The sequence below is a fragment of the Macrosteles quadrilineatus genome, unplaced genomic scaffold, assembly GCF_028750875.1.
Source record: "Macrosteles quadrilineatus isolate MER2022 unplaced genomic scaffold, UCM_ALF_1.0 Scaffold_2__2_contigs__length_208266976, whole genome shotgun sequence".
Taxonomy (NCBI): Eukaryota; Metazoa; Arthropoda; class Insecta; order Hemiptera; family Cicadellidae; genus Macrosteles; species Macrosteles quadrilineatus.
In genome coordinates this window covers 120,213,148-120,235,377 of record NW_026542595.1, presented here as the reverse complement: position 1 = coordinate 120,235,377, position 22,230 = coordinate 120,213,148, and the positions used below count along the sequence as shown (strand labels likewise).

The window sequence follows — 22,230 nt, the reverse complement described above, 5'->3', positions numbered from 1 at the left end:
TGAGAAATTAAAAATTTAATTTTAAATTGCCTAAAATATATATATATATATATATATACAATAAAAAACACATTTAATACAATAAATAATATATGTTACGTATGAGTGTATTTATTTAAAAATTGAATATTAAAAGTGATTATTCATAGGTAAATTACGAAGGACCACCGCAAATTACATTGCGGAAAATAATAAGAAACTTGAAAACATGTACCTTTACAAACTCCAGTGCAGACGTAGGGGGAAGTGGGAAAGATGGCGTATTTGAACTTCAGATTAGTGTCGGCGCTGTGACGAACCCTTGGTAGTTGGATGTTGGATGAGACGATTTTCGCTCTTCTTTCTGCTTGAAGGCTTGATGTTCGCACGTAACGCTAAGTCTTTTATTGTTCGTGGCCACTTTAATTACACGGAAGTCGCGACACCGCACAGGACACTTTGATTACTTGATGGTGCATGATTCGTGAGTTAATAAAACGCAAATAAAAATACTACTTGTCACTAAAACAACAAAAATAACTTCAGAATAAGATTGGGCAATATTAATTGCAATAAAAATGAAAACTGAAACAACTTGATGAAATAATGGAAATGGAAATGAGATTAAAAGAGGTGGCCGGTACTAGACCATATTAATAGGGCCGTGGACAGAGAGAGAATGACCAGGATACCTGTCTGAGGCGAACGACAAGCGATAAGGACAATGACATGAATAGAGCGATAAGATTGTTGTCTGAAGATAAAATGGACTTGGGTTCTGTGGCTTTGGTGTTTGGCATTACCATTTGTTTTTAATATAAAATAAATATTCTTCTTTAGAATTAATATAAAATTAATAGTTCCTTTTCCTTCTAAATACTAAACATACAGGGGGCCTTGAATCCTCCAGGATTCAACAAATCAACACAAAAATAATATTCCCATAAAATAAATCTTCTTTTCAAAATGGTTGAGAAAAAATACTATTTACAAATTAAAGTTCTTGAAGTTACTCTTTATAAGCAGGCAAAGGAAAAACCTTGTGAGCTGGTCGAGTCAAGAGTCCTTGTTGAGTCTTCAAGTGGACGACCCGTACAACCTCATCCTTTCCAGGGGAGACACCCACAATCCGAGCTAACGGCCAAGAAAGAGGAGGAGTAGGCTGATGGGCTAAGGCGAGGTCACCAATGCGAAGATTTGAATTTTGTTCAGTCCATTTAACCCGCTGATGGAGGGTGTGAATGTACTCCAGTTGCCATCTCTTCCAGATGCGTTGATTTAGGGCCTTGACCAAATGCCAGTGTTTCAGGCGATTATCAGGAACATCTTCCAGATTTTTATCAGGAACAGAGACAAGTGGAGCTCCGACCAAGAAATGTCCTGGAGTGAGCGCAGTGACATCTGAAGGGTCGTTTGACATTGGTGTGAGAGGTCTCGAATTAAGTATCGCCTTCACTTGAGTAGTCAGGGTCATGAACTCTGAGAGGGTTAGGACATGTTCGCCGATGACACGGCGGAGGTGATGCTTGGCACTCTTAACGGCTCCTTCCCAGAGACCACCTTGGTGAGGAGCAGCTGGGGGGTTGAAATGGAAGGTAATGTCTTGGTTTGAGGAAAATTCAAGAAGAGATGTTCGTTCAGCTGACTTGAAGAGAGCTTGAAAGGCGTTATTAGCACCAACGAAGTTTGTCCCGCAGTCCGAATATATGTTCTTGCAGAGGCCACGTCTTGACACAAAACGAGTTAGTGCAGCAATGAAGGCATCAGTGGATAGGTCAGTAGCTACTTCAATGTGAACAGCCTTTGTTACAAGGCAGACGAAGATACAGATGTACGCTTTTGTCAAACGTATTGAACGGAGGTTATGAACCTTGATGTTGAAAGGACCTCCGTAGTCCAGCCCCGTGTTGAGAAATGGACGGGAAGGTGTCACTCGGGGTTTTGGGAGATCACCCATCAGTGGAATTGAATTATGTGGTTTGTGTCGAAAGCAGACAACACACTTAAAAATTCGAGAGCGTATTGCACTGCGGGCAGAAAGAATCCAAACGCTCTGAGCTAGAAGGGATTGAGTTAATTGAGGCCCTGAATGCAAATATTTCTTGTGATAGAAATCAATAAGAATGTCAACCATATGATGTTTCTTTGGTAGAATTACAGGATGCTTAACGTCTTCTGAAAGTTGAGATGCATTCAATCGTCCACCAACACGAAGTAAACCTGATTTATCAATGAAAGGATGGAGACGTCGAAGTGAGGAAGTGGTTTTAGATGAGTTGTTTTCCAACGCTGCGATGTCATCTCCAAAAACCGTTTCTTGAACCTTCTTGAAGATTGTCAGTCGACTTTGAGTTATCTCAGATGAAGTGAGAGGGCCTGGGCGCCCTTTTGAGTGCCGGAGGTTATAGATGAATCGTAAAATGTAACCCATCACTCGTGTAAGTTTGCTGAAGTGAGAGAATCTAGTGAGGAGTTCCCATTCTTGAGTGGGTTTAATCGTGGATATCAGAGTGGTAGGTGACTGAGGTTTATTTTCTCCTGTTTTTGTAATATCTAGAGGAGTAAAGTTTGAGGATGGCCAAGATTCACTCGAATATTGAAGCCATGGGGGACCAGACCACCAAAGTTCGTGGTTAGACAATTCTGATGGGAGGATACCTCGTGACGCGCAGTCAGCGGGGTTATATTCACTGGATATGTGTCGCCAGCAATGATTAGGTACTAATTCTTGCACCTGCGCAACCCTGTTCCCAACAAAGGTCTTCAGTCGATGAGGTGGTGTCTGCAGCCAAGTCAGGGTGATAGTAAGAGTCACACCAGAGAACGATGGATGAAATCTTTAATTTTACCTTGTAAATAGAAACCACATAGGCTACTATCTGGGCAAGAAGATGGGCGGCGCATAGTTCCAAGCGTGGAATAGTAAGTTTTTTCAAGGGAGCAACCCGAGTTTTTGACATAATCTGCCTGATTGTGACAGTCCCATCACTGAGTTCACAGCGCAAGTAAACAACTGCAGCATAACCATTCTCGGAGGCATCTGAGAAGCCATGTAATGCAGTAGTGCATGCTCGTGACACTTGAAAAGCTCGAGGAATTGAAATCTCTCGCAGGCTGTCTGTAGATGAAGTGAAACTTTGCCACATTTTGAGTAGGGCAGCGGGAAGTGTTTGATCCCAATCCAATCCTTTGGTCCACAAGAGCTGCATAAAACGTTTTGCCCACATCACAATTGGGGAGAGGAAACCACAGGGGTCATATATTTGTGCAATCACACTGAGCACCTGACGCTTTGTAGTTGCGCTTGCGGAAAAATTAAAATTGTATGTAAAACAGTCAGTAACTGGAGACCAGTGAATGCCTAAAATGGTGTGATGAGGCTGTGAACTATCTTGAAGGAACACCGGAGTCTCTCGATGACCATCTGGAAGATCTAGAAGAAGTCGACTGGAGTTGGAAGTCCATTTCCTTAGCTCAAAGCCTCCACATGCTAATAGGGCGATGAGTTGTCTCTGGAGTCTTAAAGCTTCTTCTTCGGAATCTCCACCAGAAATCACATCGTCAACGAAGGTTTGTGTTCGAAGAATCTCTGCCGCTTCAGGGAACGAGTCGCCTTCATCATTGGCAAGTTGGTGCAAAGTCCTGATTGCGAGGTACGGTGAGCAATTGACTCCATAGGTTACTGTGGTAAGTCTGAAGGTAGAAGGTGGTTGATCTGGACGAGTATGCCATAGGATATAGTGAAACTTCTGGTCCTCAGAATGGACTTTAATCTGTCTGTACATCTGCCTTATATCACATGAAAAAACTACACTATGAGTTCTAAACATGAGCAACAAGTCACAAATGTTGGTTTGCATTTTTCTTCCTGTAAGCAAAATATCATTGAGAGATGTACCATTGGAGGTTTTTGCACTAGCATCGAACACAGTACGTAGTTTAGTGGTACTGGATGATTCCTTCAACACCCCATGATGAGGTAAATAGTAATGCGGGGCGGATAAGTCAACATTATGAGCAAGTTCCATATGTCCCGAAGACGAATAATCAGACATGAAGTCGAAATATAGAGATTTGAATTGAGGTTGAGCCTTAAACTTTTTCTGAAGTGAGTGTAGTCTTTTCTCGGCAGCAAAGACAGAATTTCCTAGAGCAGGGTGTTCAGTCTTGAACGGTAGTCGGACGCAATATCTGCCAGATTGGTCCCGAGAGTGAGTGGAGAGGAAGTGTTCTTCACACATTTTATCATCATCTGATTGCTTTGATGCGACTGGTGGCTCCTCCTGGTGCCAAAACCGCTGGATAGAATTGTGCAGTTCAATGTCATTGACTGCCAAAAGCATGGTTGACATGTGAGAACTAGTGTCATCATCCAGCTTGATTGCACAGGGTGCGTCACCCATTACCAAAAATCCAAAGTGTGAGCCTATTCAACTTGGTAGGTTAGGCCCGAGGTTGTGAACTGCTTGAGTGAGCATGAGAGGGAAAAGTGATCCACCTAAAAGAACATCAATCCCACCAGGTAAATGGAACATGGGATCAGCCAAAACGTAAGAATTTACCATCTCAATGACACCAGAGGATATAGGCATGCGGGGTAAATCAACACATATTTTATCAAGAATTAAAAAGTTTGATTCAGTAGAGATAGTTTTTCCATTCAATGTCTCTACCTTGAGAGAAGTGGCACCTTTACATCGAGTAGGTATTTGAGAGAGGCCTACTACACTAGGCGCACTTTTTGTGCGTGAGACACATAAAAGTTGAGCAGCATGTTCTGTGAGAAAACATGATTGACTACCAGAGTCAGCGAGAGCTCGAAATACATGGCTAACTCCGGTGGGCGATACCAGCTTCACAAGTAAAGTGCCCAACAACACTGTTGAGGGATGATGTGTTGTGGAACATCTTTCTTGACTAGTCAGGGCTGATGAGAGTTGAGATGATGAATTTTCTTGATGAGCTGAGGAAGAATCACGAGTTGAAGTCTGAGGCGTAGCCTGGTTAGATGATTGACGAGGTTTACCATAAAAATGTAATAAAGTATGATGATTCTGATGGCATGTGTAACAGCTCGACTTAGATTTACAGTCACTCAGTAGATGATTCCCTAAACACGATGTGCACCGCTTATTCTCCTTTACAATCTGGTAACGGGCCTTAGGATCCTTATCTTTAAAGACCGAGCATGTATACACCTTATGATCAATTTTGTTGCATACAAAACATTTAGTGTACTTAGGGTAGGATTTGCTTTGATCACCAGAATGATAAGTCAGCATAGACACCTTATTACCTACCGATGATTTGTTGAATCTTGAGTTAATATATGAATTATCAGATGTTGTTTTCACATTATGACTGCTGTGGAGGTTTGCTTCTTCAATTTGATTACATTCTTTAGTGAGAAACTGAATTAACTCAGTCACATTAGGTAAGGCAGGGTTATCACCATCACTGTCAGTGGGGTTATTAATTGCACGAAAAATCTCAAATCGTTTCCTTAAATCACTATCCAGTTTTCTCAAAAGCATGGCAGACAAAAGGTGATTATTTTTTGTAGCAATTTCACTATTTAAGCCTTTGAGTGCTTGAATGTTTTCATTATATAAATTTACAAATTTTCTCATTTGTTTTGAGGTGTGATTTACTGAGGGTAAGTCAAGAATCTGATTTAAGTGCAGAGTAACTAATCGTCTAGGCGAATGATACCGCTCTTTCAACAAATCATAGGCTACTGTGTAGTTTGCATCAGAAATAGGCAGGGATTTAATTAAATTCAAGGGTTCCCCAGAAACAATGCCTAATAAATACTGAAATTTCACCACATCAGACAAAGATGAGTTTTTATGAATGCTAGAATCAAACAAATTTATAAAGGACACCCACTCCAGAGGTTCACCACTGAAATGTTTAAGTTCAAGCTTGGGTAAGCGTACAACCGAAGGTTGTGGAGTCGGAGTCTTATCACTCTTATTTTTTGAGGATTGAAGTTTACTTTCAAGGTTGGCCACATTGGCATTAATGTAGTCAATTAATTCATCAACACTATTTAGAGGAGCATAGTTGGGTTGAAAGTTAGGATCTTTTGCTAATTCAAGTTCATGGCAGGCATCTAAAGCCTCAGAGAAATCATCTCGGAGTTTATTTACAGACTTAGCCCGAATCAAAAACCTTTGCTGAATATCCTTATCAGACACTTTCTTGGACAAATCATATATCATCTGAATTTGAGTGAAGGCATTATCCTTTCTTGCATTTACAACAGCAAGGGAGGTAGCCATGGTTGCCTAGCAATCTTCTGTTTTAACCTTAATTTAGGCCTATTTCCAAAAATTGAGAGTAAATATTAATAAATTGCTATATCTTAGTGAGCACTGAAGGTTAGGTTCATGAACCAGTAAATAACCAGCTTGGTTTGTCTTTATAAAATAATAAAGCATAGGCTATGATGATAAAAATATAATAAAGTTGTCCAAGTGTAGTACTGTAGGCCTAACTATTTAAACTTGGAATAATTAGTTATATTTCAGTAAATAGGCCTACTTACAGCCACAGTCCAAAACATGACAGTATTTCATTATTCAAATCAATCATCAGAAAGTCCATTTTCTTCTTGTATAGATTATTCAATTTTATTTTGTAACACTTTAAGTTGAAAAAGTAAAAAATATTCTCAACCCATTAACTAAAATACATTTCACTTTATAAGTCCACTACATAAAGTAAAAATAATGCCAAACTAACCACTGCCACTTTGAAGTTGAAGTTTGGTCGGCAAAATGAAAATGTAAACAAACAAGATAATGACAGTTGCAGAAAATATTGGAGTTTGCCGAAACAGCTGCAATGCAGCGCCTATGCAAGACGCGGAGAGTTAGAGAACTAATATTACATGTAATGCACACTGGGAATATTGTTGTGACAATATGACTGGCTGAGCTGGAACAGGTTATGTGCGCGCATGCGCCGAGTGGTATGATTCAAAACATGACAATATGACATGGATATGAACTGAACACTGACGGACTGACGTCACTGACTGGACAGAATGACAGAATGTCAGTCAGAAAGAGAAAGAGAGATTCAAAATGGCGGAAATGAGCAATGGATATATTTCCATAAAACTGGAAAGCAATCCGGCTCGAAGGACCAAATGTTACGTATGAGTGTATTTATTTAAAAATTGAATATTAAAAGTGATTATTCATAGGTAAATTACGAAGGACCACCGCAAATTACATTGCGGAAAATAATAAGAAACTTGAAAACATGTACCTTTACAAACTCCAGTGCAGACGTAGGGGGAAGTGGGAAAGATGGCGTATTTGAACTTCAGATTAGTGTCGGCGCTGTGACGAACCCTTGGTAGTTGGATGTTGGATGAGACGATTTTCGCTCTTCTTTCTGCTTGAAGGCTTGATGTTCGCACGTAACGCTAAGTCTTTTATTGTTCGTGGCCACTTTAATTACACGGAAGTCGCGACACCGCACAGGACACTTTGATTACTTGATGGTGCATGATTCGTGAGTTAATAAAACGCAAATAAAAATACTACTTGTCACTAAAACAACAAAAATAACTTCAGAATAAGATTGGGCAATATTAATTGCAATAAAAATGAAAACTGAAACAACTTGATGAAATAATGGAAATGGAAATGAGATTAAAAGAGGTGGCCGGTACTAGACCATATTAATAGGGCCGTGGACAGAGAGAGAATGTCCAGGATACCTGTCTGAGGCGAACGATAAGCGATAAGGACAATGACATGAATAGAGCGATAAGATTGTTGTCTGAAGATAAAATGGACTTGGGTTCTGTGGCTTTGGTGTTTGGCATTACCATTTGTTTTTAATATAAAATAAATATTCTTCTTTAGAATTAATATAAAATTAATAGTTCCTTTTCCTTCTAAATACTAAACAATATATATATATATATATATTTTACTGCCTTTAATTATTTCCAAATATTAATGCATGTTATCATAGTTTATCTTTGCTACATAATTTACATAAACTTATTTTCACATGAAGCGTTTGTTTGTACAAAGAAAAGCTACTGGTTGAGGAGTAAAATTTGAAATCTTATGTAATAGCTGAGATAATAGGAGAAATATTCAAATATGTTGTTTGAGATAGTCTTTATACAGTATATTAATACAATTTGTAAAAAGGAATAGTTATTATAAAAATAAAGGAATAGTTAATTTAGCTAAGCAATTCTTATTATTAATATGGTTATTTATTTAGGAAAGTATTTATTTAGTTTATAATTTTTTATAACCAAAAAAATCGAATAATTTACAAATTCTTAGGTGTTACCTTTACCTTATAGCTTTACCTTATTTTATTCAACCGAACATTCCTTCAATATATATATTATACAGGGCGATTTGTACTCAGTGTGACAATTTTTTTTTTATGTAAGTACAAAGTAAATGAAGTGTGATGATGCATATCAAATGTTCCAAGTCTCAAAATTAGAGTCCCAAAAAATTATTTTATGTTTTTCAAAAATAACCATGCTTTTAAAATTTCAGCATGGTTGAGAAATCCTATTAAAAATCCTATTAAGTATGATTGTAAATAGCATATGGTTGGAAAGCTTATAAAATGGTGCAGTTTTTAACATATTCCGACACTTTCTTGTATACAGGATGTGAAAAATGCAATAGACCATTGTTTTTACAATTTTTATCAAATACTTTAATTTTTATCTTTGAATCTATTTACAATGGAGTTTTTATAACTGATCCTCCGTCATTTTCCATTATTCTTGTTCAAAATTTAATGTAGAACACGAAAATGACATTATCTACTCAAATCCATATACAGGTAATTGAGAAATCGCTGTATTAAGTTTAAACCATGGTTATTTTTGAAAAACATAAAATAATTTTTTGGGAAGCTATTTTTAGACTTGGAACATTTGATATGCATCATCACACTTCATTTACTTTGTACTTACACCAAAAAAATTTTGTCACACTGAGTACAAATCACCCTGTATAATGAATTCAGAATAACAATAACTATTAATTTCGGCAGTATTGATATAAAGCATAGATTATCTCAAACGACAGGTTTGAATATTTCTTATATTACTGTACTTGAGTTATTATTAAATAGGTAATTTTAATCTCCAACTGGTAGAATATATCCTGTATTTTCAGACAAAAGCCACTATAAAGGGTTGTGTGGTTATCACATCTCTTTGAGCAATCACTTGAACGATGAAACTCAATTTTGGTGATGGAGTTGAGAGGACTCCAAATTTGGTCCCAAGAATGAAAAAAATCCATGTATGTTTGCGTGTGGGTGTGGGGTGGACTTGAAAAGTCAAATGAGTTTGGATATGAAGTTGATATTTTTATTGAAGGATTATTGTTGATAACTGATGAAAATAACGCTTAAAATATAAATGCCAATTCATTGCATTTACTTTTGAAAGCCTATACTGATTAGAAAATTTTCCGATATTTTTACAGTAAACTGTAGTGGGTAAAATAGAAAGAACAGCAGCTTTTTAAGTAGTTTTAACTGTATTTATTATATAATTATAATCATAGGAGACTAAGTTTTTATTGAATTCAGATTATGTTCGTAAAACAGTGTGTTCTGCATACGTTTTAAATCTACATGAAAATACGTTGCGTATACATACATTTAATAATTTTGAAACCGAATTCAGATTGATTCTTACGTCTCCCCAAAAATGTTAGGTTTTTTTGGGCTAAGATACTATCAAAATACCAAAACAAAAATATCCTTCACTGAATTCGTTACAGCAATCTGAGTCTTATTATAAACGAATCTCTGGACACATCTGACGCTAAGATGGTTCAAGTGGCAAATCGTGCTCAAGGCGCATCGGACAATCTTTTGCCGCTCGCTCTCTAAATTATTCCGAGAACTGGAAAAGAAAAGTACGATGAAAATATGCGTTAAAAATACACTAAAGAGACTGAATAGTGTTTAACTTGAATTATAACTTAGTTGAATGGGATCGACCGTATAAATACACATAAACTCTATTATTGTTACAATATCATACATTTTTGTTAAGAATCATAACAATTAAACATTACAGTTCTCTTTCTGTTTACACCCCAGCTTCAATTGTGCCACAATCATATATTTTAATATTTGTGAGAGAAGTGAATATCTCAGCAATTTGCTGATACTGATATTAACATTGATGTTTTAACTTAGTTACAGTGTGTATTGTTCAGGATATTATGCACTTCTTAAGTATCATCGTTAAGCACTATAAGTGTTATACGCTTAACTCTAACGAGAGTGTAAATCCTCAGACCTCAAAGTTGCAATAAAATGCTAAACACTCAATAAACTATGCAGAGATCTCAAAGAGGGAATCTCTCAGTAAAGGAAATTCTTTGAATACTCGCAGTAGAAAGGTAATATTTTGCACAAATAGTTTGCTTATTTTACGTACGATTCGCAATAGTTTTTGTATGGAAATTACAACGCATAAAATAATAAAGTAGCTATAATTTTTTTCCTTGAAATATAAAGTAGCTATTTACAGTATATAATAATTTTCAAACTACGTTTTCGTGCTTTTTACTGTTTGGGTTAGATTTTATACATGAGGCCGGTTGTAATAAATATTTTTGAATATAGCTCTAGAGACACATTTTGCACGTTTAAGTGACCATGTTAAAATTAACTTTATCTCCTCGCCTATCTGACTTTTTCTTTTTAACCACCAAAACATAATATTTATTGAATTTCATCACACGAAACATTGCTAGTCATTAAAACACTAAATGCAAATCGAGCATTCTTTGGATTACATGGGTAATAATTTATTTTCAACTTTCCGATGGGTGATTATAACATATTAAGCTGTAGAAATAATATCAGGACAACTGTAAAACAACAAATAATTTTTCTAGTACTACGCCACACTGTATATTTATTACAATGGAGTTTTAAATCAAATACAGAACTATTCACCAGTAATAAGTACAAGTTATTCAAATATGGTATTTCCTCTAAAATTTAATTAGTTTCTTTAACTAGCCTATAGGAAAATAGTCGAGTTTATAGGAATACATTTCCATCACAGTTTCCAACGAAGAAATATTTGTGAGTTCTGGGTTGGACCGTGTTGTCTGGGCAATGGAAGAAGCTGACGTTTCGGAGAAATTACACTCTTCCATCTTTAGGGTGACTGGGAAACTGCTTGCACACAGAACTACTACGCGGTAATGTACCTACTGTACTTATTATTGTACACAATTCAGAAGAATCAAAATCTCAAAAATATTTCTTATACTTAAACATCATTCATACTCTTTGGTGTTATGTACTGTACGTACTGTACTTTTTTTAAACGTTGGGTTGTATAGACAATGAACAAATTTTATCCTCAACCGAAAAAATAAAAACGTACCATTACATGTAATTAAAAATAATTATTGATTGTGCTCGAGATGCGCATTCAGCTTTTACTTCGCATATGTTATGACATCGATTTAATCTCAAAATGTAAATATATCTATTATAAAAACTTAAAAACCAATATGATTAGAACAAATATTTATTTATATTAGTAATCTTACAATATTATACATAGGTAAACTATATACTTCTCATATACTTCTTATACTATACTAATTAAATACGGAAAAGGTTTTCAAAATGCAAAGTTTGAACCTTATTTTAAAGTTAAAACAAATGTAAGGGCCGGAAGTTATTTAAGCTTCCCTGGCAGGATTAGTGACCTTAAAGACCTTACTTAAGCTTGAGTAAGTAGCTTGGTATTTAATATTCATGAGGTAATATAAGACAGCTAAGACTTTAAATATGTTAAGACTTTTTGTTGTGTTTGTATTTTATCATTTACGCTGGTGATATTTTAACAAACGAACAACCGTGTTTTACAGGAAATATTGTTTGTTAGTTAGTAATCAACAAGTAAGTCTACAACCAATAAGTCTAAACAACCACTCTTGAACTTCGGTGGCATTTTTAGAAGAAATCCGATGCAAATTCCAAAACACCTTTCATACACCCTATACGCCCTAACCACACAAGTTACAATATTTAACCCTTATGAGAGTCAAATTAATTATAAGCAGATTGCTGTTTGAATTAATAAAACCCAGCTAAAAAAAGAAATAAAATAATGTTAATTAATAGTAATAAAATATTAGGTTGTCGAGATTATAAAATATTATATGGGATTATGTAAGTTTTTTAAATCTAATTTCAGTCTTGAAATTAAAACTCACCGTAATTTTAAGTTATATAAGACTGAACCACTATACAGTCTACTATAGAGACTTGGTCCACTATACAGAGTGAATCAGACCACCTATGCACAACGGTTTGGCCCAATAAGCGTAAAAAAATTACATTCTGTATTGAGAATCTGCCATTTTAATGTTTTATTTAGGGGGTTACAGTTTTACCTGATCAGTGAGTCAGTGCTACACAAGTGACTGTGTATGTACACGGGTGGTCTGATTCGCCCTGTATAATACACATAAGAACCTTGTATCTATATTTTCTAGATTTGACAATATAAATCCACCAGATCTAACATCCCAAGTACACTTGGGTAGTACACAAGTTATATAGACAGCTTAGAAAAACCTAACCAACATAAGTCAACGCCTTAAAAATTAGATTATCTTTGTTTTATGTCTTTTTGTGGGCAGAGGTAAAAATAATATTTACACAGTTAACATTGTAAAGAAGTTAAAAGCTCATTTTTTACTTTGTACATCTTTACTTTTCCTAACATAGATAACTATTGGATACAATAGGTCCATACGAGATATTTGGCTAATCCAGCAGTAAGCCAATCGTACGCTAATGTAGTTAGTTCCACACGATGTATTTCACACAATACTCGCTGTATCACTCAACCACCGCATCTATCATAACACCAACTTGTGGAACAGCTGGGGTGGGACAAATCTATATGATAGCTCAATGAATGTTTTAATTTGTTTGTAATTTATACAATAGTTTGTCAAATTTTAATTTTCAAAACAGAGTAGTAGACACAAAAACATATTTGAGTGGTTCATTACTGCTTTTAATTGCAAATGAACACCATAGTCAGATTGTTAATAGGGAATTAAAAAACAAACAAACCAATAAATTAGCATAGAAAAGTATGTTGCAAGGGTTTCGATCTTTAAAATAACGGTTCAAACTTGTTGTTAAGCACAGCTAACTTGTTGTTGAACTTGTTGATGCAGTTTCAGCTAAATCAACATTGGAGCTAGCCCTGTAATCATATGGAATTATCAGTGGTTTCGCTTGTTGAAAAGGATACTCTAGTAGGTACCCTTTACCGGGGTGTTTAGACGGGGTGGTTAGACGAAAAAGTCCAAGGTAACGGATTTTAATATGTATGACAGTAAAAGAGCTTGATAGTTGAGTAGGGGTTGATTCTGGAAAACTTGGCCATTGGTACTTTAAAATGGTAATATTTAGCTGGTTACAATGGGATTGCAGCGGCCCCCTTACTGATGACCAAAGTGTGGCAAAGTTCTGGCTTGCGGTTTGCTGAGGTACAAGATATTCCAATACTATAGTTTGAGGGGTTCCTTTGATCATAATGTTGACAGGTTGGTTATGTTAGGCAATATTACAACACCGGGGAGAATAGTGAGTCTTAGGTACAATAGTGAGTCTAGTAGGTACAATAGTGAGTCTTAGGTACAATAATGAGTCTAGTAGGTACAATAGTGAGTCTTAGGTACAATAGTGAGTCTAGTAGGTACAATAGTGAGTCTATTAGGTACAATAGTGAGTCTAGTAGGTACAATAGTGAGTCTAGTAGGTACAATAGTGAGTCTAGTAGGTACAATAGTGAGTCTAGTAGGTACAATAGTGAGTCTAGGAGGTACAATAGTGAGTCTTAGGTACAATAGTGAGTCTAGTAGGTACAATAGTGAGTCTAGTAGGTACAGTAATTACGTACAACACTACTATACAGAATGTTATCTTTACTATCTTACTAATATTATAAATCTGAAAGTTTGGAATAACTACTGAATGGATGGGGCTGAAATTTGGCATGATGATAGCTAACATTCCCGATTTACATAAAGGCCTATTCTTATCTCAAAATTCCATTCGGACTCCACCCCAGTAGCTCTGCAGTTCCCCATGTTAACCCTATGAGTATTCATATTTAAAATGAATTAAATAATTTAGTCAGCGGTTTCAACTTTACAAGTTGGTTCTGTAATATGGAATAGCATTAGAAAGTTATAAGGTTTCCCAACAGGGTGCAGCACTATTATTATTTTATTTTTGCATATGACAACAGCTAATTTGAACTAAGCAGCAACAAAAAGCTGTGATACACAAAGTAGGATTGTTTACAGTTATGTTTATGATTTTAATTTAATGAATTATTTGCAATATTGTGTGACTATGTGATGATTTATTTATTTATTTATATTGTTTATGTACAGTGGTAGAACATTATGGCTATGGTAGATGTGTTATACTCGTAATTTTAAAGAACCAAATTTTATCAAACTGTGTCCTCCCCCGTTGCAAACGCAAAGCTTGAGTATAACTGAAATAAGCATTTTATACTTATATGTCAACCCCGTACGAAGTGTTCTCTGCAAGTTATGTTATAAATGTACGAGTAAATATTCTTCTTGAGTTAAGAAAAACGATTTTTACAATATTAAAACCAAACAAATAATAATCTCGATAGGAAATTCTATTGTAACCAGATAAAAAGATGAAAGAACCAGATAAAATGTGTCGCGTCCTGTCGACTAAGCCTAAAAGCAGCGGCTTAACCCGAACCAATCATCCGCTGCGATTCACGTTCTTCAGTTGCTGTTTTTTATAAACCCTTTAGAGTTGGTTGTAATGTATTACAAACAAGATTATTGCGATCTCCTTTTGTATTCAGTCTTCTCTATATTAGCGAATAGCTCTGTATTTTATAAATTATTTAATTTTTTATATACACATAGTAAACTTCAGACACTCAAAGCTAAATCTAAATAATGAGCACTTAATTTACTTTTCGTTATACTGCAGGGAAAGTGGGTACTTTCAATAAACCCATTAAGGATTAAAACTGTTTTTTCCTCCATATGGTGATAAAGATGCTAAAGTCTAGGACATCATCACCTAAACATGTAAAATGTATACAGCTGTAAAGATTATTCCACCAATTTGGCCGATTGATTAATTCCGATTAAAAGAAATATGATTGAATTGTTGTCAAAGCATTTTTGTGTTTTTTACCTTGTCAAGTTGTGTTTTCACTACAATAACATAAATAATTCAATTTGAATTCAGAACAACTATGTATATTGATTTAAAATTATTATCGTGTCAGCACAAATGACGGAACATTGTTTATAACACGGACTCATGCTCATTTTCCAACCTCGGTTGTTATATTAAATTGTACCTGTGTAGAAATAGGTCACTTTAAGTCCTAGCAGGGAAATACAATATGCTACAGGGATTTAGGTAATTCAGGAAAAATCTATACTATATTACAATGTAACTTGTATACATTGAATGTGACGTAACAAAATGTTTGATTACTCATTTAGGGATTACACAAGAATTAAGAATTGAGATGGTAAAAGATGTTAAGCTACACATTATGTAAATACTATGTACATAATATTTTTTAGCGCAACTAATTTGAGTGTTTCAAATATTAAAACTTAAATATTATTATGAACATTGAAAACCCTTAATATAGCCGTTGCTCTAAAATCTTCCCTCATTTCACACAACCCATTATAGCAAATTTACATCCACAAATCCATAATATGCCAACTATAAGATTGATTTCCGGAGAAGAAATCTTTTATCATAACTATAAATTAATATTCAGACTACGCGCAAAAAATAACTCTCATTGTACACATTAAAAATGTATTTTCATATTAAACTGTAACTTGTAATAAAAGCGGTAAATGTCCAAATAAAAGCACCTCTCAATAGCAGTAATGCCTTACAAACACCTCTTTGTGCAATCACCGGGAGGACGAAACTCAATTGTGGTGATTGAGAGAAGTGGACTCAGCAAAATCTGAAGTCTCTAACAAAAGTCAAATATCCTCTACTAGAAAGAATGTAGCAATTAATGACATGTAAGCATATACTCGAGTTTCAAATAGAAATATGGCTTTTCTATTTGACATTAATGTTCTATTGCATTAAGTTTTTACTCTGTTCGAGTTATCATTGTGTCAGTTGATTAATGTACATTGACCACTCATAGGCCGTGTTTCAGTGGAAGGGGAATGGATTGGAATCATTTGATTTGTGGGTAATGACTATTTAGGTGATGGAAACGTTCAAAGTAAGATACAGTTATTTAAGCTCTACTGTTGGGGGGGGGGGGGGGTTAGTCACCTTAAGAGCTTCGAGTCGCTTTGCTTTGAAGAGGCTATATTTTTTCCAATTAGCTTTTAAGTGCTCTCTGTATGCTTCATTGATAATGCATGTATTACTATCATAAGCATAATTAGGGCCGTTCCCAATAATATTTTAAATACAAAAAATAACTGGGTTTATTGGTGTTTTTATTTTTTTGCTTTGTTTAAGCATTTGTAATTAGAATTATATCTGCTAGGTCGTTCCATTTTGCAGCATGCACTTTTAAATAGAAGAACCATAATTTGTATATGGTTCTATCAGTTAATTGATCATTGATGGAATTCGTTGCAGCGAGTTAAGTGTTATTATAATTGCATGACTCAAGATAACCGATTCTGAACCTATTTTAGCATTGGAGCGTGCTTCAAGCTTATTAGACGAGCTCTGATATTTCGGTCTCTTACATTGCTTGAAGAACTTGAACTGAGAATAGACTGCAGTAATCAATACTATTCATAACCAGTTCTCTAGTACTCACATACCTTATATCACACTATTTATATATTTTTGTTACTAGTAGTTCTATTTATTTACATTAAACTATTTACATTCCAAAAATATTTTAGCTATACTAAATTTGTTTTACATGAAATACTGTTTTATGTTTTACTATGTTCAACCTAATACCATAAATTATACCCATTCCTGAATAGTATACTAGAATTGCAAACGGAATACCCAATATTAGAAAATATTGTAAATGGTCCATAGGTTTTACATAAGGCGTTTTGAATTCGCTGTTCTTACCGCAGGGGCTTGTATTAAATGTGTCCATTAATTATAAAAAAATATTTAATTGTATAACAGCTCAAATGCTCTATCCAATGTAAACTATTGAATCAGTGTGCAATTTATTGACGAAATAATTGTTTGTGAAGAGTTTCTGACAGACTAATCAATCTTGCTTTAAGACGAACTAACTTAGGCTGTCCAAGTTGAGAGTTTGTACACAGAGAGAGACATGACATTCTACTTTGAGAGTTTGTTGATAGTTGGAGACAACAATGGACACAGTGGCGTAACGAAACCCATTAGTCAAACATCATTATGGGATATAAACATTACCCAACTACTCTATAATCTGTGGTCGTGGGTTCGCATCTATAGGTGGCGCTACTATAACTCCTCAATGTTTTTGACTTATTTGTGGCATTGACTTACTCCCTGTATTGCTGTATAGACGTACAATCGTGAGGGAATTTGATCCTCTCACAGATCCAAGGCCTGTGTTGATAACTGAGTAAAAAAACATTCCTTTTTGCCGAACTTAAATCAATACCATTTGAGTACCATGTAATCCGGGATAATTTAAGAAAAATTAGATTCCTTTTCATCAACTATAAATGATTTCTCTTTCTGGTAAATTAATCTTTCAGGATTTGATTCAAATGGTTCAGTTTTTATCGTGAAATAACTCACTTTTTTGACTCTAAGTGCAATCTGTTGGAGGAAACAGTTATTCGGTTAGGTTTTAGCATGTTTACGAAAAAAGAGGAAATCGATTCGTTGAACCACCAATCATCAATTAACTATTAACTATCAATATTTTGAGATGGGGACACCACCTAGGTGAGTATTCTAAACCAAATGAGTGAAAGATGAGTGTAGAATGGTGTTAGACGATCCATGTAGCTTTTTATTGACTAAGACCAGCCACGATGATTTATTTAAAGCCCAATGACCATGAACAGCTGAGTACAGTTTCGACCCATCAAAAACCCACTGACTTTATCAGGATCGAATCGGCAACCTTTTGATTGTCAGGCGATCATTATAACCACTTGACTAACAAGCCAGACAATAATTTCTTTGGCATGCCACCACCATCAATTTCTTCAAAAAATGTGTGGTTTCTAAGTTGGTTCCAGAACACAATAGTAACTTATAAAATACCACTACTGCAGCCAATGGCCACATTAAGTCTTATGGCACTTTGTCTTAAGACACAATAACACAAATACATTGAAGGGATAATTGTAGATGTCTAGGGTCATTCTTACACGAAATTTGGTTATTTTCATCAAAAGCTGCAAATTAAAAAATATTATTTTGTATAAGTGCAGTTAATAAAAAGTAACATCACAGTTGTGTTCACTTACAATTACCTGAATAAAGTATGCAGCTTATTGACTCAGTGAACATATCGAAAAAAAGGGTTAATGATAGAACTCTTTAAATCCTAACTACAGTGTTCTTAACACTTGTCAGAAACTAGTTAAATTATTCGACTTGGCAACTTGCAGACGGTAAAGAGGATTTAACTTATTCTAACTTGGAGAGGCAACAACATTGTTCGATTCAAACCAAGTTTACATTACAATGTGTGAAATCCTCTGTTGTAAGTTATTCTCCTTCATAGTAAATTTTATATAAGCAGAGAAAATATTGGGGTTTCAACAGAATTTTAGTACACATTTTGATGTAAAAATGTAACAGTACAATAAAAATTATTTAAAGGACCTATTTAAACTTAGCGAAATAGTGTTTTCGTTCCAATAAAGGTCCTATAGCTCTTTTAGGACCTGCTTGTTGGATAGCTGTTATAGGTCATATAGCTGTTTTTATAACATTTTTTGTTGCTCTCTTGATCCCTTTAGAGTATACTCTACAATCTTTGGCTTCCAACTATAATAAGAAACATTTCTGTTCTATTCTGAATTTTCCCCTTCTGATTGCACGTAACACAAATAAATAATGAAATGAAGAAAGCAACTATGGAACAAAAATCATTTCACTAATAGAGTACTGTTCTTTTTAAAATTGCCTATCATATTTCAAAATAATCTCACGCACACAGCATTTCTAAAAAATTAATAAAAACAGAAATAAATGAGTAACCAGTTATAATAGTTGATTGTAAAATGAGAACAAACAAAATAAAACATTGTAAATGCATCGAATCACAAAGGCCATTGTAAACATTGGCAACATCAACGGTTTACATTGCCAACAACAACAACAACAACAACAACAACTTGGACAAGTCCGAAAACACAAAACTAATTACGCGTTTATCTTCCATTTTATTTTGTTTGGTAAAATTCGTTTATCTAGCCTGATGATTGTGTTATATTAAATTCATCAATGCTAATGATAGGGTTTTATAATGAAATATATTTTGTTATAAATAGTAAATTATAAAAAAATAAAGGTAATTTATGTATGTTAACAGTAAACCAATGATTATTTCAAATATATCATACGATATAAGATTCTCCTTCGATTACTAGAATACGTGTATTTATCTAAAAGCTTTTAAGTTTCATAAATTTACTTTGAAAAGCTAAATGAATATGAAAACATTACGTTGGCAAGTTATGTAATTTGAGTATATTGTTTATCTAATATTAATATTGATGTATTGTAATACGCGTGTTTTGTTGCTGCGTAATGAACCTGGCTAAACATATTATAATAGCAGTGTGATGAAACCGTTCGTACCTTTATTCAATAATATTATAAGCAAATTAAAACATTGTTATGTCACTGTAAATAAAAAAATATATTTTAAGTTCAGTACAAAAAAATCATATATTACTTTTTTTCTTTATGCACTGATAATTTTCTATTTGTTAAAATTGTAAGGTTATAGGTGATTAAGCGTTCTGCATCCTCTATAAAGTAAACATACTTTGGTCTAAAAAACGTCATTTTTTAAATAGCAGGGATCTTAGAAGTGCATTTGTTGATTCCTGTGATTAGACCTTACGCTAAAAACAAAAAAAAACCTTCACGTTAAAAATATCAGAGTCGCTCAAAGTAGTTTCTGAGGAGATGCAAAGAGTTGTAAGCTACGCTAAGAACTGTGACTCTTGGAACTACGTGAGAAGGTTATGAACGACTCAGGTAAGATTTATGATTCAAACAGCAGACCTCTCAAAGCTTACATATTGTTCGTATAAAATATAATAAGAAATGTATATGAACTTTATTGTAACTAAAATGTTTACTTTCCGATATTTCTTTTTAAAAGTAGTATTAATTTTACTTAACAACACGGGTAAAGGACCAATGTGGTTCAAGGATTGAGAGAAAAGAAGTAAAAATGTAACGATTTGAACTAATCAGCTGTTTAGACCAATTTAATTGTTTAGTGGTGCAATTAGTGTTTGGTACAGTGATTCGTTGCATCACTGTCAAGTGGCATTGAAGTTGTAAACGAAAACATAACCTTTCTTAGAATCTATGAGTAGTGATTATTAGTAAATAAAATACTGTCGTAGGTAAAGTAGTGTACGCAACTCGCATAAATAGTCTTAACGCGATCTAAAAACTAAACTATTAACTATTTAAATCAATTAGGCCTATTTATAAGACATTTAACATTTAAGGATTACTTATCTTCATTATCAATGCCCCAATGAACATAATCTTCCCCACCTAATTACATTGTGAAGCACGTATAAGGATTGTAATTTACAACCCTTTAAATCTTTCATAACGACCCTCTTTCGTAATCAAATCTAGAATCGTCCTCATTTAATAGTCCCTTTAGGTTAGTTTCTTCGATGATTTTGTCCACTTATTTTGCTTACATTTTGTATTTTGTTTGTAAAAGAATTTAATTACGAATTATTTGAGTGCCTGAGTTGTTTGCCTAGTAAACTCAACCGATTTTATATTCCAAATAAATCAGAAACATAATTATAAGAAACTTATTACACTTAAACGTCTGTTTGAAGTCAGTTAAAATGACATCCTATAATATTTCAGTGTCTATTTTGTTCTTTATTTGTAACTATATATGATTAAGGATCACATTTCGTTACCAGATAAAGCGATGTATTTTCAGCATGGATGCTGTACAATGAACACAAGATGTATTCCCCACTTGTTGAGCTTGGGCTTAACGCCAGCTGGCTCCTATGTTATGTGTTCTTTATTTGTAACTATATATGATTAAGGAACACATTTAGTTACCAGATAAAGCGATGTATTTTCAGCATGGATGCTGTACAATGAACACAAGATGTATTCCCCACTTGTTGAGCTTGGGCTTAACGCCAGCTGGCTCCTATGTTATGTGTTCTTTATTTCGTAGAAACTACTTAACTCCTTTGTACAAACGTGAGTGTTAGAATTACAAATAGTTGTAATCCTTTTTCCTACGTATTTCCTCTAAATATGGATTCTATATACAATTAGCTTACCGTAACCGAGATAGATGGACCCAATATTCACACGATACTCATTACCGTAGATCCAGTACAAACCAAATCAATATCGAACCATACCATAAATCTAAATCCAAACTTATTATTTTTGAGAATATAACTTTAATTTCAATTGACACTATAAAATAGGATCTTTTACTTGAGTTCATTTTGTTTGCGGATAGTATATTTGAGACAATGTTTGAAGTGCGTGATTTATCGATCACTTTAAAAAAAGGTCGAGAATATGAGACTCTTTTTCACTCGTGTTTTGAACGTTACTTTTCGCTGTACTACAAATACTAATTATTTTCTTAACTAAAACAGACATTGGTTATTTCTTCATTACGATTAGGAACATGACAAAACGCATATCATTTTTCGGTTATGTCTTCAATTTAAAATTAATATTTACTTTGGTTGTACAGGTTTGGTTGTTGAAAATGGAAGTAGTTGACAAAACAATAGCAAATCTTTGTTAGTTTACGTCGGCAAAATCCTTAAAAGATAGTAAACATTTCTTTCACATAATACAAATTCTCTTACTGTAGGAAACAATGTAATGATTTGCATTTTTGTAGGTGATCAAGATGTGACGAAAACAGGTTAATTCACAGTATAGCAAAAATACCCCCGCCGCAGCAAACAAGCAGACTAAGCGAATTTCCATTTG

At 34.4% G+C, this 22,230-nt stretch overlaps 1 protein-coding gene across 1 annotated transcript; it reads right to left on the bottom strand.

Moving 5' to 3' along the window:
* Positions 1 to 988: 988 nt before the first annotated feature.
* On the bottom strand, positions 989 to 1,936 carry LOC128984826 (uncharacterized). The gene has a single exon (XM_054404194.1). It carries the CDS (start codon positions 1,934 to 1,936, stop codon positions 989 to 991), a length of 948 nt encoding a protein of 315 aa, XP_054260169.1.
* Positions 1,937 to 22,230: the final 20,294 nt, after the last annotated feature.